The following is a 27030-nucleotide window of genomic DNA, read 5'->3' as shown; positions in this document are numbered from 1 at the left end:
TCAGCAGAAAATTAATCAATCTTCGTCAGGATTATGGATCGCGGGACCGTTTCTGACGACGAGTGAGTGACCGAACGCTAAGTCGGCCTCAAAAAAAAGAACACCAATCCATCATCACACACACACAATCGCGCCGCAAGTGCTGCTGCGCGCTTGTCAAAGTTGCCATAGAAACAATCGCGAAAAGAAAAAAAAATGGTTTCCCAAAATGGTCGTCGATTTCGTCATCGGTCCACTTCCGGCGGCGGGTGCTCGCCAGTGGCCCTGACAGGCAATTCGTTTTGTGTGAACCAGCCTCAGATTTTGGGCACCCAGCCAGCCAGCCAGACGGTCTAGTGGGAACGTCGTAATGTTCTATCCGTTTCATCGCATGCTTCAAGGAGGTTTCGGTCTCGAATGCCGTCGTTGTCGCGGTGTGGCCTACGGAACGCTCCATAGCGTGATCTTGCAGAGTTTCTCACACGCCCCACTGCATCGCGGCACGGACGGTCGGACGGGGGACGGGCACTAAAACACCGCAAAAGGTCAACTACTTACTACCAGCGACATTAAGGGCGCGCTTATGATGGAGCGAACCATAAAAGTGGAGAATTTACTGCCGTTCCCACCCAATGTGCGCCCGGCGATCGTGGTGCGCCTCTAGAGCACCACCTCCTCTCAGGCTCAGGAAGGCTCATAGGACCGGTGGCCACAACAGCTGGTAACCCCCCACAAAACATTGATGACGTACGAGGGTGAGTAATTGACGCTCGTCGCTGCGTTGCGTCGTCTAGTGGCTCATCGGCGGTTGTTTCCCCGAGGTTTTGTTTGGGGAATTCGATAGAACTCTGCAGATCCGTCCACCCACCGTGAATCAGCGCTGATTGCAATGACGAGTGGCGCTGTCATCGGCGGCGATGATGGTGAACGATCGGTGCGAGATGCGCAAAAAAGGGAATTCTTTAAAACCAGAAGAATAGCAGAATCCAAAACATCCGGTTGGCAGCGAGAATCTTCCTCCATGCAGCAGCAGCAGCAGCAGCAGCGGCAGCGCCATGTAGGTGAAGGTTCGCCGATCCACTGCGCTGACTAATGTCGCAGCTTCAGGGCGATGGAGAGGAGAGTATTTGATTAATTTATGCAATTACTTTGTAACTCTCGCATCCATCGCCGTTGGCGCAAGAGTCAGCTGCTGGAGAAGAATACAGACCTTCACTGCGATGCTGGATGGGGCTCATTAGGAAATCAAATTTTATTCCTTTCGATCGTATATCTAATGGCACACCAGAACACTTCAATCGGTCTGTCTGTCTGTGTGTGTTGATGCTTCAACGACAAAGTACTGGCAAGCAGGGTAGCAATTGAGTCTTCCGAGGTTTGATCCATTCCTATTAGGACGTTCTTGAACTTCAAAACCAACGCATTCCACCACCCGACGACGTCACGCAATTGTACCTTTTTAGGATCATTTCGCGGTTATGGTCAGTCCGGTCAGCACGGGTCTTTGTAGTCCTCCAATTTGCTCGGAAGTTCAACGTTTAACCAACAATTACCGGCCACCCTCCTCTAAAAGTAGTGTGCGTTATGGTGTGCTGGTAGTGGGTTTGCAGGCCTTGCATTACATGATCGCTACCCCCTCGCTGGCCTTGACAACATCATCATGCGGCGGTGGTGCCCTAGGTACCACCATCGTCCCCATTCTGGCGTCGTTCTTTGGTATGTCGAGCACCAGAGTCGCCAGAGATCGCTAGCCGGCAAACAAAGAACCAAGATGGTGACTTCAGAGTTCAGGTCCAGATCGGTAAAGGGAATCAACATCCTATCGTGCCGCAGAAGTTGGAAAATTCGGTTGACAATGGCGGTGTCTCTCTCTCTCGCCTAGCTCAGACAGACAATGGCGCGAGGATTTGATGCAATCGTCCACGGCGTCGTTTGTGGAGTCACGCATGCGGCGTTAATGTCGGGGTCCACCGGTAATGGTGCGGTGCGAAAAGTGGCAACACCGTCGTCCCCGTGCCGTGGGCGGGCGTGAAAATTGTTAATTTTCCGATTCAGTTACCCTTCGCTGTTCGCTCGTTCGCTTTTGTTTTCAGTGCGCTCGTCACTCGTTTTCCCCCGGGTTTCGGACCAAGTTGGTGCCAAGTCGAGCCGTTTCGGTTTACATATAAACTTTCCACCAAAAAAAGGTCTCTGTCCCTACACACCTCGTGTGGTGGTGGTGGTGGTGGCCTTTTCTGTTGTTTCGGGAAAACGGGCCCACCGGCATGGCGAATGGCGGAGCATTTGTCTTTGCATAATGGCCACTCGGCCGCACGGGGTTTTCGCACATATTTTTGGCGCCCGATTAGTGGCCACCACCACCATGGCCACCGCCGCCGCTCACCGCGGTCATCCGCGGTTGGCGAAAAGTCCGGATCGCGAGTGCGGACTTCCTTTCTGCAAACCGGTGACGCAACATCTCCGGTCCGGTCGCGGTCCGGGCCGCTGGCAGGAGGAAGAGCGACACCTTCGATGGGGTTGGACATGCGAGCGAACCGTGGCCTCTGTTCGGTTGGTCTGTTATTGTTGCTAAAAGTTGTGCCCATTCCCAGGCCACCCCCCCCCCCCCCCCCCGGGGACCCACCATTCCAACCAACAGTGGCACCGATCTGAACGCGCATTGCACAACGCGCGCGACGCGGGCATTAATTACCGAGCATTCCACACCATTGGACACCCGATGGCGCTGCTGTGTGTGTGTGTGTGTGTTGGTGTCGGTCACCCGGAATGGCTTGCAGTGGCCATGAGCGAACCGGAACGAACAGCCGTCTTCGGGATCCAGATCCGTACCGGAGCTAATACTCAATCCAAGAGCTTGGCAGAGGATTACGATGGTCGCTCTGCGCTGCGCTCCCAATAAATAACATGGAGCTCGGAGCACGGGAGTAAAAGCTCTCTATCGGTCGTCAATAAACTCGAGCAGCACCGGGTCCGGGTGTTGGTGGTGCCCGAAACCGAAACCGGAGCTAATTTAGAAAGCAAAAACCATCGGAACATCATCGATGCCGGGCCGCGTGACCACCGAATCGGTGAGCAGAGATAAAAGGATGGCATCTCCTCCGCGTAGAGTGTCGTAACACTGTAGCCGCCAGTGTTTCGTAATGGCAACCGTCGAACGTCATGATACGGCCGCGAGGTGCCCGTTATTGGTCCGTGAATCTGGCGAGGGAAAATAAAATTATTACATTAATAAACCAACAATCGCTCGACGCGCCCAGTATCATTAGAGTGAAAGATCGATCAAAACGATTAGCCCCGGTATTGGCCACGGTATCGGCCATCATCACACCGAGATGCTCCTCGGTACGGCACGGCACTTCCGGTGTACACCGGTACACAGATTTTCCGATCATTTTTGATTTGTTTTGTTTTTCTTTTGCGAGGAAAAGCGCATCGTACCGTGCCGGCGCGAGCGTTCCGGGCCGAAAACAATGGACAGGGTTAATGAACGCCCCGTGTGACGTTGGAAATTTTTCGGGAAAATTCGTGTGGAAAAACACATAACCCCCGGGGGGCCAACTCACTGAAGGGAAAGCCGAGCGGAGTTGTGTGAAGTGCGTGGCGAGCGAATGGCGAACCGAAATCAATGCCGATCAATGCCGATCGATAAACCGATCGAAGAAAGCCGCGAAGCCAAACCATGGAGGTTGTTGTCAGCGTAACGTGACGAATGGTTGTCCGATGAAATCACCATAAAATGCTGGGCTCGTGATAAGCCGCAATTAGTGGTGACTTGGGTAGGTCGCTGGATAACAGAGAGTGGAAGGAGGGGATGCTGTGTGCAGCGGTGATGAAGTGGAGGGCGAATGAATGAGAGATGACGAATCGAAGCATGCCATCGTCGTCGTCGTCGTCGTCGTTGTGGTCGGAGGAAAAGGAAAGTGGCAAGGGCAATCGAACGAAGGTGACGCCTTAGCGTAGTGCCATGACAAATGGATGCCTTTGCGATTGGACCGTTTAAACCGCACGGATCGAGTGATTGCCTCCCTCAACGGTTGGAATGCGCAATCCTAGCAACCATAGACCGCAGGAACGTAGAGGGAACGCGCGTATCCCGTGGTGCGCGGTTCACGGGACGTGAAGCCGATCTGCAAAGGCCTGACGCCACGCCGGGAGGGCTGAGGCCGTCGCCAGAAGTGTGACCGGACTCGGACTCGGACTCGGACTGCAATGTTGCATCGCTTATTTATTGTTATTGGCATTATTTATGATAAACCGGCAACAAGTACTCTCACTCGTTGCCCCGATGGATGCCCTACCCTTCCTCTTCTACCCGAATACCAGGAACGTCCGGAATGGAATTTCTGCGCGTTGCGTTGCGTTGGTTGGATGTCGTTCTGGTCGTAAGCGGTTCCTCCCACACTCGATGCAAAAAAAAAAAGGCGAGTCCGCACGAGCCTCGTTCTCTGTCGATGGTGCGTGTAATCGCCGGTGGAATGGGTTTATGGTAATGGGTCGTCGACAAAAGCCCGTTTATTGATGTAGCGAGATACTTCACAAATGGCAACTGGATTAGGACGCCATTCGCTGCCGCCGTGTGTGTATGTGAGTGTGTGTGTGAGTATCGCGTCTTTATCTGCAATATGATGGCCAAAGAGGGGCGGGGAAGGTTCTGTGTGTAAGCACAGAATTTATGATATTCCGCGGGACATTCATTTCTTTGCGGTGGAAGCTTTTGCTTGAGAGGTGTGTTTGTGTTTGTGTCCCTTAATCACTACCACAGCGAAGGAACAGCAGGGGAAAGATCGAGTAAGAGAAGCAAACGGATTCGAAAGGAACATCATCGCTTCGACATCAACGAGCCGATTGGATATTGTCCTCATTTTGATTAACTACCGCGAGCCTCGAGCCTCAAGTTGTGCTTTTCCGAAGGCGCATTGTAACGCAATTTCACTGCTGTTGCTGCTGCTGCTGCTGCTAATGTCATGTTCAAAGGCGTTTGCTCTTGACGAAGGGCCTCGATCTCCACCGCGCCCCCCGAAAAACTCACAACCTTGACCGATTTCTAATTGTTTCGGTAAACAGCGCAGAAGCGCGTTGGATGAGCTTTCAAGTACGCGTAGGTAGGTTGGTCGCTCGGGTACACGGGCCGTGGGTATCGCTGAACAGCGCATCGGCGATGGTCGGCCATTTTCAATCGAATGCTTGACCTCCCTGCGGTGAGCAAAAGCCGCAGCATCTTGAAGCATCGACTCTGTTGGTGCTTAAGACAAATGAGGCTCCCCTCCCCTTCTCCCCGTCCATTCCACGGTTATTTGGGACTGTCCGAAACGCCACTGCCAAGGTAGAGTGTAGACCGTCATCGGTCATCGAATCGAATCGAAGAAGTAACGGAGGGAAAAAGCGCAAAACACTTGAGCGGTCGCTCCGTCCACACGATTACATGATCGTCTCTAGCGTGAGCACGCGTGTGTGTGTATTGTGGTCCTGTGTCAATCGTTTTGCTTCTACGTGTGGCGCAGTTCCTTCTTTTCAATTTTCCATCCCACTCCAAACAAAACATTTTCTCGAACCAATGCCAGCTGTCGATCTGTAATGGTCCGGTGCCACCATCGACCGGAAACGTTTGGCACCCTTTTCGGCTTCCGTTCACCACCACCACCACCACCAGCGTCTTCACACACGAGTCTTCGTCTTTTGTGATGCGGAAAACGGATTCGAAGGTTTTTCGGGCCCAAAACCGAAGACACCGGCTTCCGATCGGAAACATCGCGCTGTACCGTAGTGTGGGGGGTGGGGAGGGAGGTAGAGGTAGAGGTGTGCTTCCTTACTACTACTTCGCGGGTGATTAGCTCGCTCGATGGGTCGATGGTGGCGACGGCGCGTAATTTTCCTTCCGAAAAATCCGATCAAAAAAAACGGCGTCTTTCCAAAGCGTGCAAGGTTAGCTGCTGTTCGGGGGTGGGGAGAAGAGAGGGTATGGTCACCTCGAGTGAAGGTTTAAAACAATAGAGTGAGAGAGAGCGACGGTCTAATGGCAACATTGACGGTCGATTTGAAAATGGAAAATGAATTCGTACTTGACCGGCGGAGGGGAGGGCCGATCGAGAGCTCGAGAGTGCTGTCAGCGCCAGCCGGGGAAGCGATGATTGAGGTTCAGAACAAAGGAGGCCACACTAGCAACCAGCGTTATCCTTGGCTCAATCAAAAGCGTGCGCATGCGATGCTCAATACGCATCGAACGAATTCGCTTCTTCTACTTTGCCTTTTTTGCCTTCCTCCTATTTTGCGTTGGATTTGCGTCCATGTTGGTTAGCAGCACGGGGCCATATCGTTTCGATCGAGCATCAAGCATTGCTCGAGCATGCATTAACTTGTGACAGCTTCATTTTACGGCTCGCTCTTACAAGGAACTTGCATGTGCAGACCCCGGTACACACACACACACACACACACACACACACACACACGTGCGCACACACACACAGATACGAGGAATGCACGTAGAGGCCGTCATCCATCTACGGTCGGTAGTCGCCCGGGAGAAGTAGAACAACGACGAGTCCTCCGACGCTGGGTTCTTGAAATTGAGCCGCACAAACAACTTGAGATAAAATTGTAATTTATTTCTGTGTTCGTTGATTGGAGAGGGACCGGCTCTTGGAATGTACGTCTGTACGTACGTACGTACGTCGCTCGGGAAGATTAAGGTCAACTGGCAGCACTACTACTGCTGCTGCTGCTGCTGCTGCTGACAGGGTTCCTCTTCTCGAAATCTGAAACTTCTTGTCCTCGTGCCCCCGGCTACATCCGGGATGGTACATTCCACCAACCATTGGCGCCCCCTCCCTCCCGGCGATGACATCCTACGCATCCGCAAACGGGGGAACGTCAAAATCCGTGCCGACACAGGCCCCGGGCCACTGGGCCGTGTTGGTGACCTTAATCATCGTGTAAATGATCACTCAGAAGCCTTTGCTGCGGTGCTGCGTGTACCCTGATTTATGATGGCCGCGGGGTTTTTTTTTGAGGTTCCTCCGAGTGGATTCTGTTCTTTCCCCCATTTCTGCTGGACTGTCCCTGGGGTGTGAACAACCGGTGACCGAAAGTCGGTGAGTCATGGGGCACGTTCTTACGCGTGATGGTGGTAACGGTTTCGGACCAAAACTTGAACACACTCTGTCTCAATGCGCCCACCTCTGGTGGCCCGCCAGTGCGATCACGATCACGATTAAGGTGGTTTGGAGAGAAAACAACGTTTGAAGTCCTTACTCTCCAGTCTCCAGGTCTGGCGTCAGTCAGGTGAAGTGTGTGTGTGTGTGTGTGTGTGGGTGTGTGTGTAAGGTGTGAATGACCTCCTCTTTCACTCGATCGGTCTCACGGGCGGGGGGTCGGGTTATAAGATCGAACGTGACCACCACCATCAGCGCGTGTTTTATACCGTTGGGTTCGACCGTTGAGGTCGGAGTACCGTGTCGCATGACAGCGTACCTGCCGGTACCAGGAATGTGCCGAGACACACATACAGACGCACAAGCACACGATTAGAATAACTGATGATCGCGCGGTTCTTGGCTCACCAACCGCCAACTCCTTCAGCCACGTGTCGATCGGTCGTGGTCGTCGTCGTCGTCCGCGGTTCGAAATAGTTCACCGCAAAACATGAATGGATAATTAATTTTCTTCGTCATTCGACAGCATTATCTACCTAGGAACCGGTGTGCGCCGGACATGACATTCGCATCGCTCCGTAGAATGGCCATTCGAACGGTGGAATGGACGTTGCGTTGCCACAAAGGCGCAACAAAGATGCCGTGCATATTTCTTTCCGTTTGGTGACTTGAAAAATTGCATTTCTATCGCGGGCGCTCTAACCCGTCGCCTGTCGTGTTGCGCGAGGGCGGGCGGTCTGGCTGGCTCGGGGGGGTTTACCGTCGAGTTCATTTGTCGTTGGTGGCCATTTTTATGCGCCACCATCGTCGTTATGCTGCAACCTGCCAACCGAACCACCCGGATAAAACGCGACCGAACGCGAGGGTCTTGATCTTGCCACTACGATCTGGCCATTCAAGCAGCGCTGGCGGTGGCGGTGGCGTTTGGCATACATGGGAATGCAGAGCGCGGTGTGGCGCAACTGATACCCACCACCGGTCGGTCGGTCGGTCGGTCGGTCGGATCGGGCCAGCGGCAACTGAATGACAGCAAAATGCTTTTTTGTCGCTCGTGAACATGTGGACGAATATGGTCGTGTTGAGGGCTGGGATGGGGACATTGTTTATTCGCGGACCAGAAACGAGAACCGGCGAACCGACCTGCACCTGATCAGAGGTCCCTGGAGCTCACACACACACACACTTGACACGGCAGAACGCTGGCTATCGATCCTGCAAACGTGTATCGAAGATTTATAAACTCCATTCAATTGTATGTTAGTCGCAGGATAGTCGCATAAAAAAAAACGAAACATATTCTTTGAGCTACCTTACCTGGCATAAGTCGCATGCAAATCATGGCCTCCTCGACGAACGGACAAACGCTCTTTTTTCTGACTCTATTTTTAGCCGCCTTTTCGCGTGAACTCCCTTTTTCGGTCGAGGGCCTTTTTGGTTTTCGGGAAATTGGCCAACCCCCCCCCCCTCCGTGCGGGGGGTGGCTCTCTTGAACCGTGGCAATCGTGTCACCAATTGGCACACACACACACACACACACGCACGCACGGTGTGTGAGAGGGCGCTTCACAATCCCATGCAGCACCCTTTCCACCTTCGAAAAAAAAGTCACACCAACCGTTGGGGGCCACATTACCGGAGCGTGGGGTTGGTTCGCTTCAGCTGGTTGCGGTAAAAATGCATGACATTGAATGTAGCGAAAGGCGAGGGATCATGAGCGGAGGCTGCCACGGAGCTTCGGAGCCCCTGGCACGTGGCTTGTCAGTGCCTAATTTATGCTGCACTCCCAAGAGAGTGGCGTGTTGAAAGTGGGCTGAGAAAATGTAAAAAGATGGGCTTGGAAATTCGTGATGCATTTCCCAACAAAACACACGAGCCAAAGATGAGCTTACACGCGCGGGGCGGGGGAAGTGAAGGAACGTTGAGTTAAATTTGGTTTTAATAGCGTGGAACGCGTTCGTCGCCGAAGTAGGCGTTGAAATCGTCGCCGCCAGCAGCTGGGTGACCGTGATTAACCGTCCCGTGTACTAAAGTGTACTGAGTGTGCACTGTTCTAAACAATCAATCTCATCTCACTCACGCTTGATTGTTTCCCTCCGATTTTTTTTTTGCTGCAGATAACAACTACTACTTCGCGCAATCGCAGAACCGGTTCGTGCCATCGTTCGAGAACTCGAGAAATGGGTTCTTTCCGTCGGCCCTGCAACGGCAGCAACCACCGTCCGATTCCTACCAGGAGCAGACGCTCTTCGTGAACAGCAACAACGTCGACCGGGGTGCCGGGCCCAACGATGGACCGACCGGGTCGCGCGGCATCACACCATCTTACTATCAGTTCACCTACACGGTAAGTGGACGAAAACTTTACTGATCGATCATATTAAGCTCCTCCATTTTGTGCGAAACCCCTTGAACCATGTTTGCTGCTATCTCGCTCTTCACGTAGTATATTTTGTGAATTAGTAGTTTGCTCCGGTTTGTGTGTGTGTGTGTGTTGTAGTTAGCGCGGCGTAGGAGAGAAAGAGAGACAGAACGTGGATAAAGAGATAAGCGAAGTAGTAGTTACGACGCAGCAAGAAGGACCTACAGCAGCAACACAGCGCGTGCTGCGGCTGCTGCTGCTGCTGCTGTTCGGCTCTTGCAGTCGTTGTACAATACTTAACCTACCTCCTACGCTGGCAGTATCTGCTAGTATACATAATTGCGTTACCGACTCGTTACGACATACGCGAAAGTTGAAGCCGTTAGTAGCCATCGAGCCACTAGTGTATGTGTGTGTGTGGAAAAAGATGGCGACCTTGTCATACATTTCCTACAGAAATGGCAGAGAGGAAGGAGGGCGGGGGAAGGGGTATACTTATGAAGCCGGTCACCTTTAGCGTGCGCTGCAACAGCCCGTGGCCAATGCGTGGTGGTGGCCGTGCTTTACTGCGCCACACTAAACCGCGTTTATTTTTTATCAACGAACTCACCATCAGTCTTCAGACGCCAACAATCTGCATTGCTCCAGTGTTTGCCACGGAATGGCGTGTATAGTAGACGGTGTGAACGTCTGTGTGAGTCAGCGAACGGTGCACACCGGAGTAGATCATGTGAATGCACTTTGACACTGCGCGAGATACGTTGGGCATGAATTGCCATTTCCGCTCGCAGCTAGGCGGTGTCAGCAATCGGTTCTTGAGCCCCTAGGGTGTTGGCCAGAAGTGGTGTGAAAATTGATAATAAAAAAAAAAATGGAAATGGAAAATAGGAAAAGATTCATAAATTATCCCCTAAGAGCTTTAGTACATTAGGAAACCACGGATAACTTATGCGAAGACAGCGCACCAGGCGGAGAATAACACTAAAGGCCTTCTCTTAAGGCCACCGAAGGCCACCGAAGGCCACCGATGGCGAGGCGAATTAGGGAGGATAAAGAAAATAATAAAATAAATAATAATGAATGGCTTCGCATCGCTATCGAACGTACCGCATCATTCCGTGACAATCGCTTAGTGTGACGCCTTCGCCGTTAATTCTCCCCCCGGTGGGGGTGGCTAGGGCTGGGCAAGCTAAGAAGGCTCGTTATGGCTCGTTATTAGAGGCTTAATTTATGCCAACGCAAAAGCTCGCGATTTAAAGCTCAACCATCACCAAACAAGGCCCACAACGAAAAACAAAACAAAACAATAACCAGAAGAAACAAAAAACCAACAAACCACTGAACTGAAAGGTGCGCGCGCGAAAAAAAAATCGCCCAAAAATCGGAAAGGTCGGTCATCGACCGACCCAAAAGGGGGGTTCCCCGCTGATGAGTTCGCTCGATCGTGGATGATGAGTCGGTCGAAGGGGCGCGCGGCCGCTTATCCATCGTGAAACATTGAAGCGCAGTTACCACCGTGGCGTTGCGCCCGAGCATGATGCGCGCGAGTTCGCGAGTTCGCCGTTGTTTTGACGGACCGGTACGCCATCATCTGCGGGCCATCATCTCAAGGGGGTCGTGGATCTTTGACCATCATCATTCGTTTGGCCGGCTGGCTGATGGAATGATGAATGATGAATCATTCTGCTTCATCATTCGGTTGTGTGTGTGCAGAAAGGGGGGGGGGGGGGGGGCTAGGAGATGTCATTTCTCTGTCGTCATCTAGTCTGCCGTGATCGTGGAGCAGGAGAAGGATGATTTGGAAGCGAGATAAGCGAGATGGTTCGCTGAAGACGCTGCTGTGACGAATGCCGCCCCAATGCTCATCGCTATCGAAACGCGAAGGGTCAATGCTCACTGATGGGTGGTGATCTTTGTGGTTGGTAAAGAATTTCTGTCGGCCAAGTACGCGTGCACTTATCAGAAATTGATGATCGACTCTTGCGGAATTGAAGCATCAATAATTGAACGACTAAAGTTCTGTTGTAGAAGTAGATAACAAATGGCGTCTTGCTGAACAACAAATCCTCGACAAAGGATCCATGTTGGAACAGCACGATCGACGCGATCATCCCGCAATATCTTCTAACAACACGAAACGAATTCACACTTGTTGCTGTGGCCGCACATGATGCTCCCTGCAGCAAAGGTCCGCACGATCTCTGCTGTCAATGGCGCCGCTGCAGCAGGTCCCCGGGCTGCACCTTTTTTATTGCTTTTCTATGATTATTGCATCGTCGCTGTATCGTGCGAATGGCGGCGCTATTGAATGGCATCCACACTATTACCAGCAGCAGCAGCAGCACATCATCATCATCGTTGGAACGAAGCATCGCCACCGCGTTTGAAGATTCGTTCGCCCAAAGACGACGCAGAGGAGATGCCGCGTTGCTGCGTCCTATTGTCGATAAGGGGCTTTTGTGCGGCGAGTGGCCATTGAACTTTGCAGTACATGAACCCCTCCCGACGGACCCACGGATGAATGGTATGGTGAAGAGATGGGCTTAACGATCACCGAACGCCGACCATTCCATACCAGGGTGCGCTTAGAGGGGTGGGGCCTGTCTCTATTCTTTCTAACCCCCTGCGAGGAGAGGAGATCCATCATTACCCGGGGCCGAACGATAGAGAGACCTGTGGTTGTGGTTTTCACTGGCGACTGGGGTGGTACCCCACACACCTGCATACATAAAGAGGGAACCAACCACTTGGTGGTTGGTGGTTGGTATCGCCATCTCCATCGAGGCGCCTCGGCCTGTGTGACCTTCGAGGTCACATTTTGTGGCGGCATTCCATTGGCCGTCGCTGAAGATGACAGCGTCCATTGCAGCACTCCTCGCAAGCAAGCTCGGAGGACCGGAAATGGACGGACAGACGAAGGGCCACGGGTGCCAAGGGGGTCAGCTCAGTGAGTTTTATAATGATTTGATTTGTTCCCGGGGGTCACTGGAGCCTTCTCCCTGTAAACATATTCTTCATTTCCGTTTGTTCGGTTTCCTGGTTAGCTTACTGCGATTGTGGTGACGTCGTAAATCACCAGCGCCTGGGACCAGTGTCGCATTGCGTGAGGGAACGCGGAACTTTGGCTAAAGATCGGTTAAAGGGATCGCGATTTCGGTCTGAAACAGGTAATGACCAATTTACCTGATGGCTTATGTTGAGTTATGAAACGAATCCGGATGAGAAACGCTCCAACGAACGCTAATTTGGTTGAGTTGGAGATTACTATCAATCGATCATTGGTAAGCTTACTAGTCCCACTAGGTAGCGATCGACGGATTGACTTTGCAGAAGCATATAATCATCGTGTCACTGCGGCGACTAGCGACGAACCGCGGATGCTCGATCATCGATCGGCGATGATGACGATGAATGCCGCAGAAGAAGCGCAGAAGGAAGAAGCTCGTCCCAGGACCTCACCAAGCACCAAGCATGGCGTCGCATGTACTACCGTAATGCATATTCAAGCCGGTGGTTCTTGTGCGTTTGTGTGTGTGTGACTGTTTTCCGTTTTTAAATATCTGCTTTTGTTTGGTCGGTATGCCATTCCGGTGTTTTCGTTCGCTCGGCCTAGGACCCCGGGCTTTACGCAACCTCACATCTCAGAATGCATCATAAAACAAAGGTGCATTCGAATGGGGTCTAGACACTACCCTCCTCCTCCTCCTTCCCTCTCCCCTGGTGGTAATTAGACTGGTACTGGTGCTGGCGGGCCCTCGTCCGTGTGTCCGGACTGCCAAGCGATTCATTGCCAGTTTCGCTCGATTGGTTTCTTGGGTCTTGGGCCGCCGCGATTGCATATCGCATTAATTGCAGTGAAACGGAGGAGGTGTGCGCGCGCGGCGTTTGGACCATTGTTACATACCACGAGCTGGCTGGCGTGCCGAATGTTGTTCCGGATGGTAGACCTGCTCCGTTGTTATTATTGTTGCCGGTGTGGTGCGTCTAGTACAAAGTGGAAGTCGCGGCCAATGTCTGTAGCGCGCATAAGAAGCCTCCAGAATGTTACTGATAACATTGATGGATGCATTTGATAATCATTGACGAACTAATGATGCTGCTGAATGTAATATTCTAATATGTTTTATTGAAAACTTGCCCCCACAATGACCACCACCCTCACTAGAGAGTACGATTGGCTACCGTAGTGCCACTTCTCACTTTCTCGGCCTCTGCAATCGGCATGGAAATCGGTCCGGAAATGCAGCTCGGTGGTCAGCTTGGCACTGGCCCACGGAACCCACAGCTCGCTGGCAAGGCTGGCTTTCCAAAATGGAAATTTCTAACTTAAATTTCCCTCTCCGCTCTCTGCACCAAAGAGTCTGCGCGCTTCGATTGGTATCTTTTCCAGGGCTGGTTGGCCGGCTAGTGAACGAATGAACGAACGAACGAACGAGCGAGAGCGACATCGGCATCGCAAAGCATCGCTCGCTTGTGGCAAGAAAGCGGAAAGTGCCACCACGAAACGCCATTCACTGCCAGCAAACGCCAGCAAACTGCATCTCTTCTACCAGCCATCACCATTCGCCAGCACCAAGGAACGCGCTTTGTTTTTCGCTTCCCCCCCGCCCGTCCGCCTTTCGCGCGTATTTTCCTTCACCAAACGGTGTCCGCTCCTCGGTGCCGGGTGCGACGCTCGATTGTTTGCCTAGTGGCCGGTGGCCGGAAAATGGTGGAATGGCAGCAGCAGCAGCCGGAGCAGCAGCAGCTCCGGTTTATCATTATCTCAATTTATGCCTTCGATCGACAAATGCTTTTCCGCGATCCGCGCGTCTCCAGATCCAGCGGCGAGCGTCGCCAAGCGTTCCGTTCCATTCCGTTCCGTTTGGGGGTTCCGCGCGCAACGAGACTTTCGTTCGTTCCGGATTGCGCCGCCGCTGCGATTCAATGAACTTTCTTTCTGGGTGAAACTGATTTGCTGCAACTGCCTTGCGATCACCTTGCGGCGGGCGCAGGCTCCGGACAAACGGGCAATTGGCGAGGAGAGCACCGAGAGTGGAATGCCTTCGATCTGAGCTTTTACTCTCACCCACTGTCCGGGTCCGGGCGCCGCCGGAGGATTTGATTGATGGCGACGGAGAGGGCTGGATGCACCGTATGATTCCACCTCCTAATGGGCGCTCGTTTTGCGCTTCTTTTCTCTCGCGCGGCTGGCATCTGTAAGCCCCGCGAGGAGTACGGAGGGAACAGGGACACAACGCCTCGGATTAGGTCTCTTTCCACCCGCGAAGGGGTGGTATGTAATTATGCTCACCGTTTTTACGGTCCCGCTCCACGGTACGATATGGTTGGAATGGAAGAGTGAAATTGAAGGCGCACACGCTTGTAAATGGTTGATTGATGCTGGTGTTGCCCGTTCCTGATTGATGCTCGCACCGACACCATGTTTATCTTGCGTTCCGTCCACCGTGGGCTCACCACTAAGAACGAATTGGAAAGCACTCGGTTTCGCCCACAAAGAGACCCCAACCCAACCGCCCTTGGCTCGGCTAGTTAATCTGTCCTCACAGTCCGTTCCGTGCGTCATAATCGCAAAACATGATCGTGGCTGTCAGATCGCTACTACTCCTGCCGTTGCTGCTGCTGCCGCTGCTGCTGCTCTCGTGGATCAATTTCATAAATCTCATCGTCCAGCCGGACAGTCGGGCAATGATTTGCATAAACGGGCAACAAATCCAGAACGAATCGCTGAGCCTGCTGGGGGTGCTGGTGAAAGAACATGATTGATCGAGCAGAGGAAAGATCGTGAGCTATTAGGATTGGCTCTCGAGCAGGGTGCGATCCATTTTGCTATCCAGCACGCGGTTCGATTTCCGACAAGCACCGCACCGGTTGACGAGTGGCCAGTCCGGCCCTGGTTGAAGTCACTGGTACTGGCAGGCGCACAACGCGCATGTCACTTAATGCAGGAATGCGATCTAGATGATGAAATTCGAGCGTTCGCGCGAGAGGCAACCGGCAGCCACCGACCGGAGTCGTCATCGGAGCCTTCTTTGGTGATCTCCAGGGAGGGAGGTGGTTGGAATGCTACACGCGCCACACCACGGTGTCATTCTCTTAGTGAGCCGCATAGGGTTCCCGGCGCGGCGCGACTCAAATCGAAGACTAATGGACTAATGGACCAGCTCCGTTTGCCAATCTGCGTGGCTAGAATTCATGTACCTGGTGTGTGGAAGGGTGAGTGGAAGAATGGGGTGGGGGGGGGGGAGCATTTCGTGTACACACGAATCGCGACCACCAAAGGAACCCGTTTTTATGGCGTCTTGGGTTTGCTCTCCGTGTGTCGAATTCAGACACCGCTGGGTTCCAGGTGTGGCCGCGTGACGTTTGTGGGTTGGCATATTTATTGATCGCACACTGGCGTACTGGACACTGGGGCTATTAGCTGTTGCTGCCGTGCAATCCGTGCTGATCGAGTAGGAAGTGCTCCCAGGCCCACCGACTCGCAGCGCTGCCAGCGAATGCCGAACTCGATCATTCGGACAAGAGCCGGAGAGAAAGAAGGAGCAGCAAAAAAATGGAAACATTGCCCCAAGAACAGCATGACGTCAATTACGGGGAAAGTAGCACAAAAGAATCGATCGTTTGTTTGTTTGTTTGTTTTTTTTTGGGGGGGGTTTGCGATCGTGTAATCGAATTCTGGCGTGCCAATTACCCCGGGAATAAATTCGAAATTGCAATCAATGATCGTGTTGCTTGTCCGTGGCGCGCACGCAAAATCGGAGCGCATCGTGTGTGGCGTGTCCCTTTGACCTGGTTTGTTGGTCTTTAACAGTTGTTTTTTGGGGAATGTTTCCTTGTGGTGTCTTAAGATCGGGCTATCCTCAGGCACTAACTGTCCATGTACAACAACAGCTGTGATTGTTTGATCCATTCTTGTCAACCTGCTGCTGCTGCTGTTTTGCTTACTGTGATCGAGCCTCCTTTATGACACTTGACGGTATTTACCTCAAGCGACCTGACTTTAACTACTTCACATAAATTTAGTGCGCAAAATGGTCGCGCTGGCGAAGCGATACAGGTACAAGACAATAATTCGCTCGTTTCCCGCTCGGTTTTTGCTGCCGGTCCCTGTACCGGTGACCGAAATCACCATTCAGTGTCCAGCGAGCCATAAATGGAGTCTACTCCAGCTGTAGCTGCAGCTTACACCCCTTGCAGCGAATGTGATCGGTTCGCTGCAAGAATACGAAAAGGAAGTCAACGAGAAGCTGGGGGGGGGGGGGAGGTGATCAGAGGCTGGCACGCTACTGGACGTACCGGGCGTTGGACTCACCGAACGCAACTGCCCGGCCGGCCTTGAGCTGCGGTTGTGAGCCGCAGGCCGCTTGTCCATATTTTATGCCTTCCCCTTCCCAAAATACCTTTCCAGTGCCCAACACGGATCGATTAAAAGTCTCTGGTTCCCCGGGTTTTTTTTTCTGTCCTGACTCCTTTTCCTGGACCACGGCGACATAAGTTGCCGACCGCGGGGCCACCGCTCGCGCAGTACGAAACGTGTGGTGTCTGCTCGACTGCTCGAATCGCTCGCAAGGGTGGAGCGCAGTCCTCTTGTGTGCGTTGTTATGGCGACCAGGAGAGAGGCGGTTGCTACTACTACTTCACAAGAGTGATTGTGAGGCACGGCACCTACTCGTAAATGGACCGGCGTAAAGGAACAACCCGGCAGTACCTACGCTGTGGCTGTGACTGTGGTGCTGTACTCCACACACCCCACCTGCCACGCCGACCAGCGTTCAAGGACAACCGCTGCCAACAATCCGGTCCAACCCCGCCACTAAGGAATGGCGGCGAGTGGCGCAGAATTAAGATCAATCTGGTTGCAATTGTCCACCACTGTTCGTGCGCTGCTCGATTGCTTCCGCCGCGGCCGCCGCTGCCGTCGTCGCCGTCGCGTCAATCCACGATCGTTCCTTTCACATTTAATGGAGTCTCTCCAACATCGGCTAGCCGGTCGTGGTATGTGGCGAGGTGTGTCCCCGGTGCGGGAGGGGAGTAGGCAAACAAAACGAAACTCAATCACCGCCACGCATCGGATTCCGATTAATCCGGTGCCTAGAGAGCCGCGGATCTCGCGCTCGGAGACGTCGCGGGTTTTTTTTTGCATGAACGTAGCCACCACCCAACGTACGCCCGTCAATTAGGAGAAGGTGCTGGCGACGCGACTTGGGTTCTTACGGTTGGGTTGCGCTTCCAATGCAGATCGTTCGTTCTCGCCACGCCAAAAGGGTAATTTGCCTTGGTCCGTGGCGCCCATGATTGTGTGTCTAGTGGCAGCAATAGACCGAAGAAGAGGAGGCTCTTAACCTGCACGCCATCACCACCACGCGGCTCGACGGATTAATTGCTGCAAACGTGGCGACGCGGTTCCCTGGAGGGTGCGGTCCGCGTGTGCGCGTGAAATGCGATTTGTTTTTCGCGCTCCAAGAAACACGCGAACCGCGTGATCATCATGGTGGGCGACGGCTGGGAGGACAAATGGGTGGACAAGCGCGGCTCGGTGACAAACAACCGGGGGCCGCAGATCAATTAAGATAAGTAATATGTTTCCCAAGTGTTTGTTGGTTATTTATAAAACTAGGGGGAGCATCTACGTTCGATGCGCTGCAGGAGATGCTATCCCGGATGGTCCCATAGTAGAGGTTTCGTTAGGGCATCGTCCACCACCCATCGAAGGTAAAGAGATTTGAGAAATGAATTATTGGGCAACAAGGCAACAGTTGGCATGGCGACGCATTTAGCAGCTAGTGGGCAGGACGTGAGAATTCTTTTTTCTTCTGCAAAACCCTTCCCCAATTACTACCCGCAGAAGATGATGCACCAACCACTTAACGATGCTGGTGGTGTTGTGTATCTGTATGGGACAACATTTCACAAGCAATTTTCGATAACGATCACCATCAGCACAGCACACTCATAGCGTGGCAGCATGCCAGCATGCGGACACCACCACTTCTCCCCTCGGGTGCTCATCTCATCTGCCGTGGTACGTTCTGCCGTGATTGCACCCGTATCTTCGAGCCATGATCTTTTCTCCATCAATTCACGAGCTCATTCGAGCATAATGAGACGAGCGGCGACGGTGGCATTGTCTTGGGCTAACACGGTGGGAGTAGTGCTGCTGCTGCTGCTGCTGCTGCTGCTGTAGACGCGCTGGCATATTCCTCAGAATTTGAAGGTTTAATGTCACGTTGGTTGCATACGCGCCCCCGCCGGTGGCATTGTTTGTCAATGTGTCCCAGTACACGCTCCGGACGCGCCACACCTCGTGGCGTGGCGTCAATTAGAAAGGGCTAGAAAGTAATTAACGGTTGGATGGGTGGGATTGGAAAACCGAAATCCTTCTTAACGCAACACGCGCGGTCACTCACGACGTCTATTCGTGTCGTTACACTGTCCAGCGTGAACTAGGTCATGTGACGACAGACTGACGGCGGCCGCATGAAGGCGTGCGGATATTGAGAGCGCACAGAAGTGATTGAATATTCCGCTCATGTCGAAGGTAGTCAGCAACGGTGGTCCAGACCCATTGGTGGGTTTGGGTTTTCGGTTCGGGCCGTCGTTACCGGTCATAGAACTATGTCACGTCGTCCCATAAGAGGCGACGTAGTTTGGGTTTGGCCCGTTTCTTGATGGCCTCGGAGCAAGCACGTAGATGAGCTCACGCGGGCTGAACTATCGGACCAATTGCGTCAAAGATGTTATGCGGGAAAGTGTATCTATTTAGGAAGAGACATGTTTTTTTTCAGTTCAGGGAAGTGTCTCCTACATGGCTATCGCGTCATCACCCTCGTATGTATGTCGTAACGTTCGGTAATCGCAAATCCACGAAAAGTCCTGTAAAATCCTCGCCATTTCCTCGTCGTAGTCATTATTGCTGCGTACCTGTACTGTAGCGTAGTGTAATGTAGTATATTCCAATTGTAGTGTACATGTATTGTAGCGAGTAGTGAGTTGACATTTAACCCCATTTCCTCCTTATCGCGTAGTCGCTTCTATGATCTACCATATATATCTCTTCTTTGCGTTTGTATTATCTGTGTGTGTATGCGTGTTTGTTATTTACTTTCTTATCATCTCCCTCCAATCAAACAACACAACAAAAAATCCCCAAAACATCCTCCTCCCATTCTCTCCATCCCATGTTTCCTTTCCTTTCCCCGTCATTCCGGCACCACTCCGCATTTGCCGCGCCATCTTGTACAGTCCCCGCGGAGTGGCGATATTTTCGAAATATCACCCCGACCCTTCTCCGTGACGCCCTCGGCCAACTCCGGCTTCCAGTACGTGCGCAGTCCACCGAGAAGTGAGTTCTTCTCCAACGGACTCACCGCCAGCCGGAACTTCCCCGGTACGGCCGCGGCCACGGGCCCGAGACAACAGCTGGCGGCCAGCTCGCCGCGTAAAAGCCCGTTCGGTGTGTCGGGCGGTTTCGGGGAGCTGATCACCACCGAAACGCCACCGGTAAGTAGCTAATGGTTTTGGGAGTGGGTTTTTCTTTTTGGTGGGTTTGATGGCTAGTTCCTACGGTTGACACTTGCAGACACTCTCTCACTGACACTCATCGATCGTACATATCGGCACCGTTTTAGGACAGGATTAATTTTGGTTGTGGAATGTGTGGAACGGCGGGAGGCACTCGGGCTCGGGCATGACACTATTTTGCTCCTCTTTATATTCCTCCTCCACCGGTAGCCGTTGCACCAATGCACCTTCTACGCTCTGTGCACTCTGTAGAATGTAATTGTAAATAACAGAACGCCCCAAAAAAGAATGGTTCCCGATCGTTCACGACGCCTGCGATCATGTTAATCCCCATTTCGCTCTACAAACACTGAAACCGATTTCAGCAACAACAAAAAAACCCTCACTTCATTGACAGCTCGCGGCTGAGCCGTTGATTGGCAGCTTCAACAAGTTTCCTCAACAAGGAAACCAACCAATAGACCATTGGTGGCCAACGTGCTTGCAATGGTGGCAGGTTGCTGCAAGAAGAAGGATTACGAGCCACCGCGAAACGAGGTTACTCTGTAATGAACGGTCGAGCAGCACGAAATGCGCTCGCATTCGGTTCGGTTCGTTAGGCACGCCAAAAAGGAAGAACCAGAGGGCCGTGCGCTGCATTTGGGTAAATGTAAATGTGCGTAAATCCGCTACTACCAGGCTGGCTGGCTGCCGGGCCAGTGCGACTTTCCATCGCTAAGCTCCAGTGAAGCGTGCGATATGGTTCGACATCGAACGGCAATCGGCTGGATGGGGGTAGGGGTGCCCACTTCCTTGCCGATGAGGCCGATGATTTCGCCGACACACTGTTTGAAAGTTTGTTCATTAGCCAGGCCAAAAGGATCCATGGTTGTGCCATCGCCATGGCTTGTTCTTTGCAGTTCAGGGATCTTCTGCAGCGTCGATCGAACATTAGAGAAATGTTCTGCGAAACGCAACAAGCGGAAGGTTGTTGTTGGTTGCTGTAGTTGCTTGTTGATCAATGAGCTGGCAAAAGGCAGACGAGGCAAACGGAATGCCCATTTCTCGACTCTCAACCAGCGCGTGATGCAATCCCTATTCTAGGCACACAGCAGCAGCAGCAGCAACTTTGCCGAGTTGCCGAGCCCATCCGAGCATTATGCTCACGTCCCGGACTCGGTGTGTTGTTCCTCTCGTCCCCATGTTTTGGCGAATTCCCAGGAAAACATAGATGCGGTTTGCGATTAGGAAGCTAGAGGACACAGCACACTTCGCACACATGGCATTCGTTTTCTTGGAGAAGGATGATTAAGAATTTTAATTGGCCATCAGCGGTGAAGACGCACCACCACAAATCACCGCACGTCCTCCCGTCGGTTGGCTTTCTTTTGTTGGCGTTTGCCTCGCCAAGCCAAGAATTCCCACGGAGCGATCGAACCGGAGGGCGTGCACACACAGGGTGGGTTGGGTTGGGGTTGGGCTGGGTGGGTTTCGGTTGCACAACTCTCACAATGCGCGGCCTCCTTCGTCGCTTCGCACGCCGCCGCGTCGTGGTGCCAAAGCACCCACGTAAGAGAAGAATGTATTGTGGCACTTGCTTTGCATAACTAAAACCTCTTTACCCTCCTTTTACCGTCACTACGCGAGAACCGATCTTCGGATCGACTCCGGACAGGCTGGTGCTCTTTGGTCTATCAATGCCATCACCACAAACATCGGATCGACACAATTTGGCGTTTATTTACGCCACGGAATTGATTCCCGTGGAATGAGGCGGAAAAAAAAAAAACTGCTGTCTGATTGGGGAATTTCTGGTTTCGATCTGGTGCTCCAGTTCTTGCTGGCCGCCTACCATTAGCATTACGTGACGGGTGCGAGTACGAGGTCTTAATCATCGTGTGCCCTCCGCCCTGCCGGCTTTCGTCTGGCACGAACACAGCGTTGCGTCAACAATTGACGTTCGCGCTCAAAAGACATCGGCATTGGATTCTTGTGGTTAAAACATTCGGAGTGTACATGGGAGGCCGCACGTAGTGGTGAGCGCACGTAGTGGCGGGCCAGCCATTTTATGGGCCAAAGACAAGGTCTGTGGCGGTCCAGGGCCCTCATTAGAAGTGGGCCGACCGTTGGTACCGTCCACTGAACCCGCGGGGTTCCCCATTTTTGCCGTCCCAGCTCGTTAATAATTTTGACATTCTGGGGCGGAAAAGACCGTCCGGTCAAGACCGTCAAGATGTGTTTTGCGAGAGCGAACGCGACAACCATTGCTCTGGGACACGGTTTGTACGCGAGGCCAGCGCCCTGCTCCAGAACGAACGAGGGTTGTGCGATCGCTTTATTACTTTATTGGCGATTGCGGGAGAGGGAGTTTATTGGTTGTGTCCATTTGTGTCGCGCGCGCGCGCTGTTCGTTTTGTTTGCTTTCAGCCCTGCTGCGAACGGATGCTGCGTACTCGGAGTGACGCGAAGTGACTATCTTGGTACCGGCTCGGTTCTCGGTTCTTGTTTGTCCGGCGACGCCATGCTACATGAGTCAGAGCTAGTTCGCTAACCTAGCGCTAGGCTTTTCCAGTCACAGTTCTTGTACCTTAGCTGCTTCAGATCTGATCGCGCTACAGCTTGTGGTGAAGGATCGCGGCAAGCAAACAGAACGAACGCGCACCGTAGAAGTGAATGTTTATGGTCGACAATGCGACAACGCGCCAGACAGACAAACGCGCACGGTACACGGCCGTGGCCACAGCAGCAGCAGCAGTAAAGCCGTCGAGATCTCTGAGCTTATTTTAGCAATAATCGAGAATGATTTTTCAATTTGCATACCACGGCAGCGTGTGGTAGCTGTCAAGTGAGGCAAACAGATCCAATCCTGATCCGAACCATTCATTCGGCCCGGGGAGCGGGACACCATTTATTGCACCGAAACCCTGGTCGATATGTCCTGGGGCACTCATAAATCCATGATTACGGCCAATCAATTTAATTTTCTCGCTCCAGCACACTTCCGTTAGAATGTAGTGAGCGGTGCGCATGGAAACCATCGGTTTCCGTCAAACGGATTCGATTGTTTCGCCCGTCCGCCGGCTTAGAATGGCTTCGGTGCTGGGGTTAGTACTCGATGGGGACCATAACTAGTCCAAATTGCACGATCACGATCACTAAAAGGGACTTGTTGGGGGTTGATGGCGAAATGAGAAGGTAAGCCACACACACACACAGTCGTTCGAGGAAAGCCCTTTCCTGTGCTGTGGTTATGCAATCGGGTTCGTCGCCGTTGGTGGTGAGCACGGCAAGTCACGGCATTAAGCACGCCGTCGCCGCCGACGCTTCGAGCGGCTCAGATGTTGGCCAGAGAAAGGTACACGCTGCTCCCCTTAACGGCAACAACGGTACGTATCAGGCGGGTGCACATGTGTGTGCTCTACATTTGGCGGGAGTATGGTGTCCAGTATGGTGCCAAGTGACCAGGCCCCCATCTCTCTCTCTCTCTCGTGCTCTCGGTGCGTGAACGCAGACGATAGTTGTACGTTTTTGATTGATGAAAGACAGCTGGTGAAGGCTGGAAAGCGAAAGGTGTGTGCAGATTATGGAAACGACCCTTGGGCGCACACACGCACACCCATTTTGGTCACTTTGGACAAGGCGAGGTTGTGGTGCGATCGAGTTGCTTATCCATTTTGACGCCGCCGGTGGTTGAGCAATCGAATTCCAATTCCCGAGAGATAGAGCGAGAGAGAGAGAGAGAGAGAGAGAGAAGGACAGCGTGTATTGAGCAGTGAAGGTCTGAATGGGCGAGAATTTGAAGGACAACATACATACACACACACACACACACCAGACCATACGGTCGAGTGTCCACTCCCAGTGTGCCCGCAACGGGGGATAGAGCATTCTCGTTGGTCTTCGATGTTCTGGCGAGGGCGCCAATCTCAGCTGACGGCTCTAACGGTTACGGGATGCTGGCCGATTGCGATCGGAGGAGAATGCCATGCATCGGAGGTTGCCAATCGAACGGTAGCTGAGCTGTTGGACCTTGGAGACCACATAGTGACCCGTTACGGTTGCTACGCTATTTGGGGCACCAACTTGGGGCGAACCGTTTTAACGAAGTATCCTTCCTTCGCCGAGCATAAAAGACCCCCTGCCGTACCGCGCTGGAGGACAATGGGACACGTTTATGGTCTCAAAGGGGTTGGATGGGGGTGTTGGGGGGTGTTTTACGGTTATGCGATTATCACGACTTTACCGTCAACTGCCTCCTGGTCGATGGTGCTCCATATGCCGTTTGACATTGTGACCGCGCGGTGCATGGTTTCTGGAGTGAACGATTGCACCCAGCAGGCCATGGGCCTCACACTTACCCGCGATGGGGCCACCGTGGTGTTGATGGGTTGTGCGCGATTGTAAGCTTACACCCCATCTACACGGGCGCGAGAAAGCTGAAAATGAGATGAGAATGAAAGAGTTGAGAATGTCAAATCCATACAAATCCGGAGCGAGAATTTTTCCGCTCGTCTAGAAACCGAGAAAGGAGAGAATGGAGAATTGAGAATTGAGCTACCTGCAAACTACCTGTGAAACAATGCAGTAGGCGTTTTTTGTGTTAGCAACAGTTGTGGTTGCTAAGGAAAAATGATCGTTGGAATCCTTAGACAGCGCTCCAAGCGGCAGCTCGGAGAATTACTCATACTCAAAACGAGAATAGCTCACTTCTCAAAAATTTGAGCAAAAATTCTCGCCTTTTTCATTTTCAGCTTTCTCGCGCCCGTGTAGATGGGGTGTTACCTTTGCCTTGCCTTGGTTCTAACTTCTGGCATTCGTTTTACTTGCAGCGTCCACCACCGCCAGCAGCAACATCGGCGCCAGCACCGGAAGCATCCGTACGTGACCGTCAGCTGTCGTACATCTCGAGCCGTGCTCGACCATTCGCCAGCGAAGATCAGCAGCAGCAGCAACAGCAGCAGCAGCCACCGACGCGCTCGAGCTCCTCTTATCTGACGGCGGCACAGCAGCGCGGCGAACGACAACCGCAAACCCGCAGCCCGGTGGTGAACGGTGGCAGTCGCAACAGTTACTCGAGTTCTAGATCGAAACCGACCGATAGTACGCAATTGGCCGGCATTGGTGGACGACAGCCGAGTGCCACGAATGCCGCGCCTTCCACCGGCAACAACAACAACAACGCCAACAACGGTGGTAGTCGGTTCGGTGGGACCTCCAGCTCCAGTCGTACCACGCTGCGGCCACCGAATCGCTATCGATCGACCTCAACGACGCCAACGACGACGACGACGACGACGGCGGAAGCGGCCACCGAACGTGCCACCCTCGATACCGTAGCCGTGCGCAATCGATTCAGTGGAAGGTAGGTTCGAGGCACTCGTGATGCCAACAACGCAGCCAGCAGCATCATCATTGGCACGGACAGATAAACGATCCTTACAAGGGTTTCACATTCCTGGCGCTCCCGGTTTCTGATCTTGGTATTTAAGTGTATCTGATGGAACAGAGAGAAAGGGAAAGAGAGAGAGAGAGAGAGGTAGAGGCAGTGAGCAGCGTTAGGTAAATTAGGAATTTATGGTCAGAAACGACTTGTTGTTGAATGCTGCTTATCAGTCGCCAGGTATCAGCTCATACCGTAACCGACGGCTCATATCATCATACCAAGCAACGGCCGAGAAGCTCCAGGTCCATAATTAAACGTCCAGTTAGTTAGTGCCGGCTATCAGTTTCATGTTTTCCGACCGTATTCTTCTCGGCGGCTAATCGTAGATAAAGGGCGCTCTTTGTTCGGAACATCGTGTCTCAGCCACGGGTTAATTCTTTTCCTTTCTATTTCCAGAACACCGGCACCGAACGCTTTCCGACAAGCATTCGAAGCGAAACGAGTTATTGCCCCAAGCAGTAGCAGCAGTAGCAGCAGCAGCAGCAACAATGCAGCCATTGCACCGCGTGGATCCTTCATCAACTCGGCGAAATCGAAACTAACCACGACAACCAGCGCCACAACGACGTCAACGACGACGACAACGACCGTGAGAGCGCCATCCCTGTCCCGGTTCATCCATCAGCCCGCCAAACCGATCATCCCGACCATCAACATCACGCACAACGGGTCGGCCAAATCGGCCGAAGTGATCTACGATTACGATGACTACGAGGAGTCGAAGGAATCGGGCAGCCTGGAGGGTGACAAGCGGCAAGAGATCGGCAGCGACTACCAGCGTCAGCAACCAGCGGCTATCGTTGCGAAGAACAACTCGATCGTACTGACGGCACCGGATGAGACCGTGCGACCCGTTACGGTGACCGGCAGTGAATCGGTGCCCGCTAGTGGGCCCACCAGCGGAGACAGCTCGAAGCCGGCACTGGAAGATCCGGACGGAAGGTTGAACAATATTAGCGAGAACGAGTATTACGATTCGGTACGGGAGGCGGAAACGGCTCCGGGCGATTCGATCGGTGTTGAGGACCATACGATGATACTGACCGAGAACTTCTATCTGCCGGGATCGGGCGAAACGTTCGAGGAGGATGACGAGGAACTGGATAGCTTGCAGCGTGAGATTAACGGAACGGCCGAGCAGCAGAACTACGACGAGGAGTATGTGTACGAGGATGAGGAGGCGGGCGCGACGACGACGACGACGGTACGGCCAACGGCCAAGACGGTTCCGGTACCACCAGCACCAGCAGCGACGGAAGAGCTCCAGTTCTCGGATGAGGATGTAAAGGACGATGAAGCCGTCGTGGCTAGTGCTCCGGCCTTACCAGAACCTACCGTACAGGCCACTAGAGAGTCACCGGCTGAAGCTACCTCAACGGCGGCCCCCACGGTACCGGGAGTGGAATCGACGACGGCAACAATCGCCGAGAATCCCTCCTCGACGACGGAACGTGGTGCGATAAGCTCCAGTGAGACGGAAGGTGCCACTAACGCAACGACCGAAAGTTGGGTTGTTGTGCACACGAGCCGTAGTGTATCGGGAGCACGGTTCTTGCCGTTCCCACAGGTTGAACAGGACGAGAAGAAGCAACCGG

General features: G+C 53.0%; 1 protein-coding gene across 3 annotated transcripts in view; it reads left to right on the top strand.

The window, feature by feature from the left end:
- The window catches only part of LOC125951914 (mucin-5AC), a 45155-nt gene that overhangs the window by 14650 nt on the left and 3475 nt on the right, over positions 1-27030 (top strand). For 2 of the 3 annotated variants that reach the window (XM_049681056.1, XM_049681055.1), the window contains exons 3-6: positions 9245-9474; positions 19735-19992; positions 24822-25354; positions 25832-27030. The exon at positions 25832-27030 is cut by the window's right edge and continues 1657 nt beyond it. In XM_049681056.1, the coding sequence (XP_049537013.1) occupies positions 9245-9474; positions 19735-19992; positions 24822-25354; positions 25832-27030 (2220 nt within the window). The remainder of the gene's footprint in view (positions 1-9244; positions 9475-19734; positions 19993-24821; positions 25355-25831) is intronic. The other variant, XM_049681057.1, reaches the window with a different exon arrangement.

The sequence above is a fragment of the Anopheles darlingi genome, chromosome 2 (assembly GCF_943734745.1).
Source record: "Anopheles darlingi chromosome 2, idAnoDarlMG_H_01, whole genome shotgun sequence".
NCBI classification, from domain to species: Eukaryota; Metazoa; Arthropoda; class Insecta; order Diptera; family Culicidae; genus Anopheles; species Anopheles darlingi.
The sequence above is the reverse complement of the archived record's forward strand: the minus strand, read 5'-3'. Positions and strand labels throughout refer to the sequence as shown.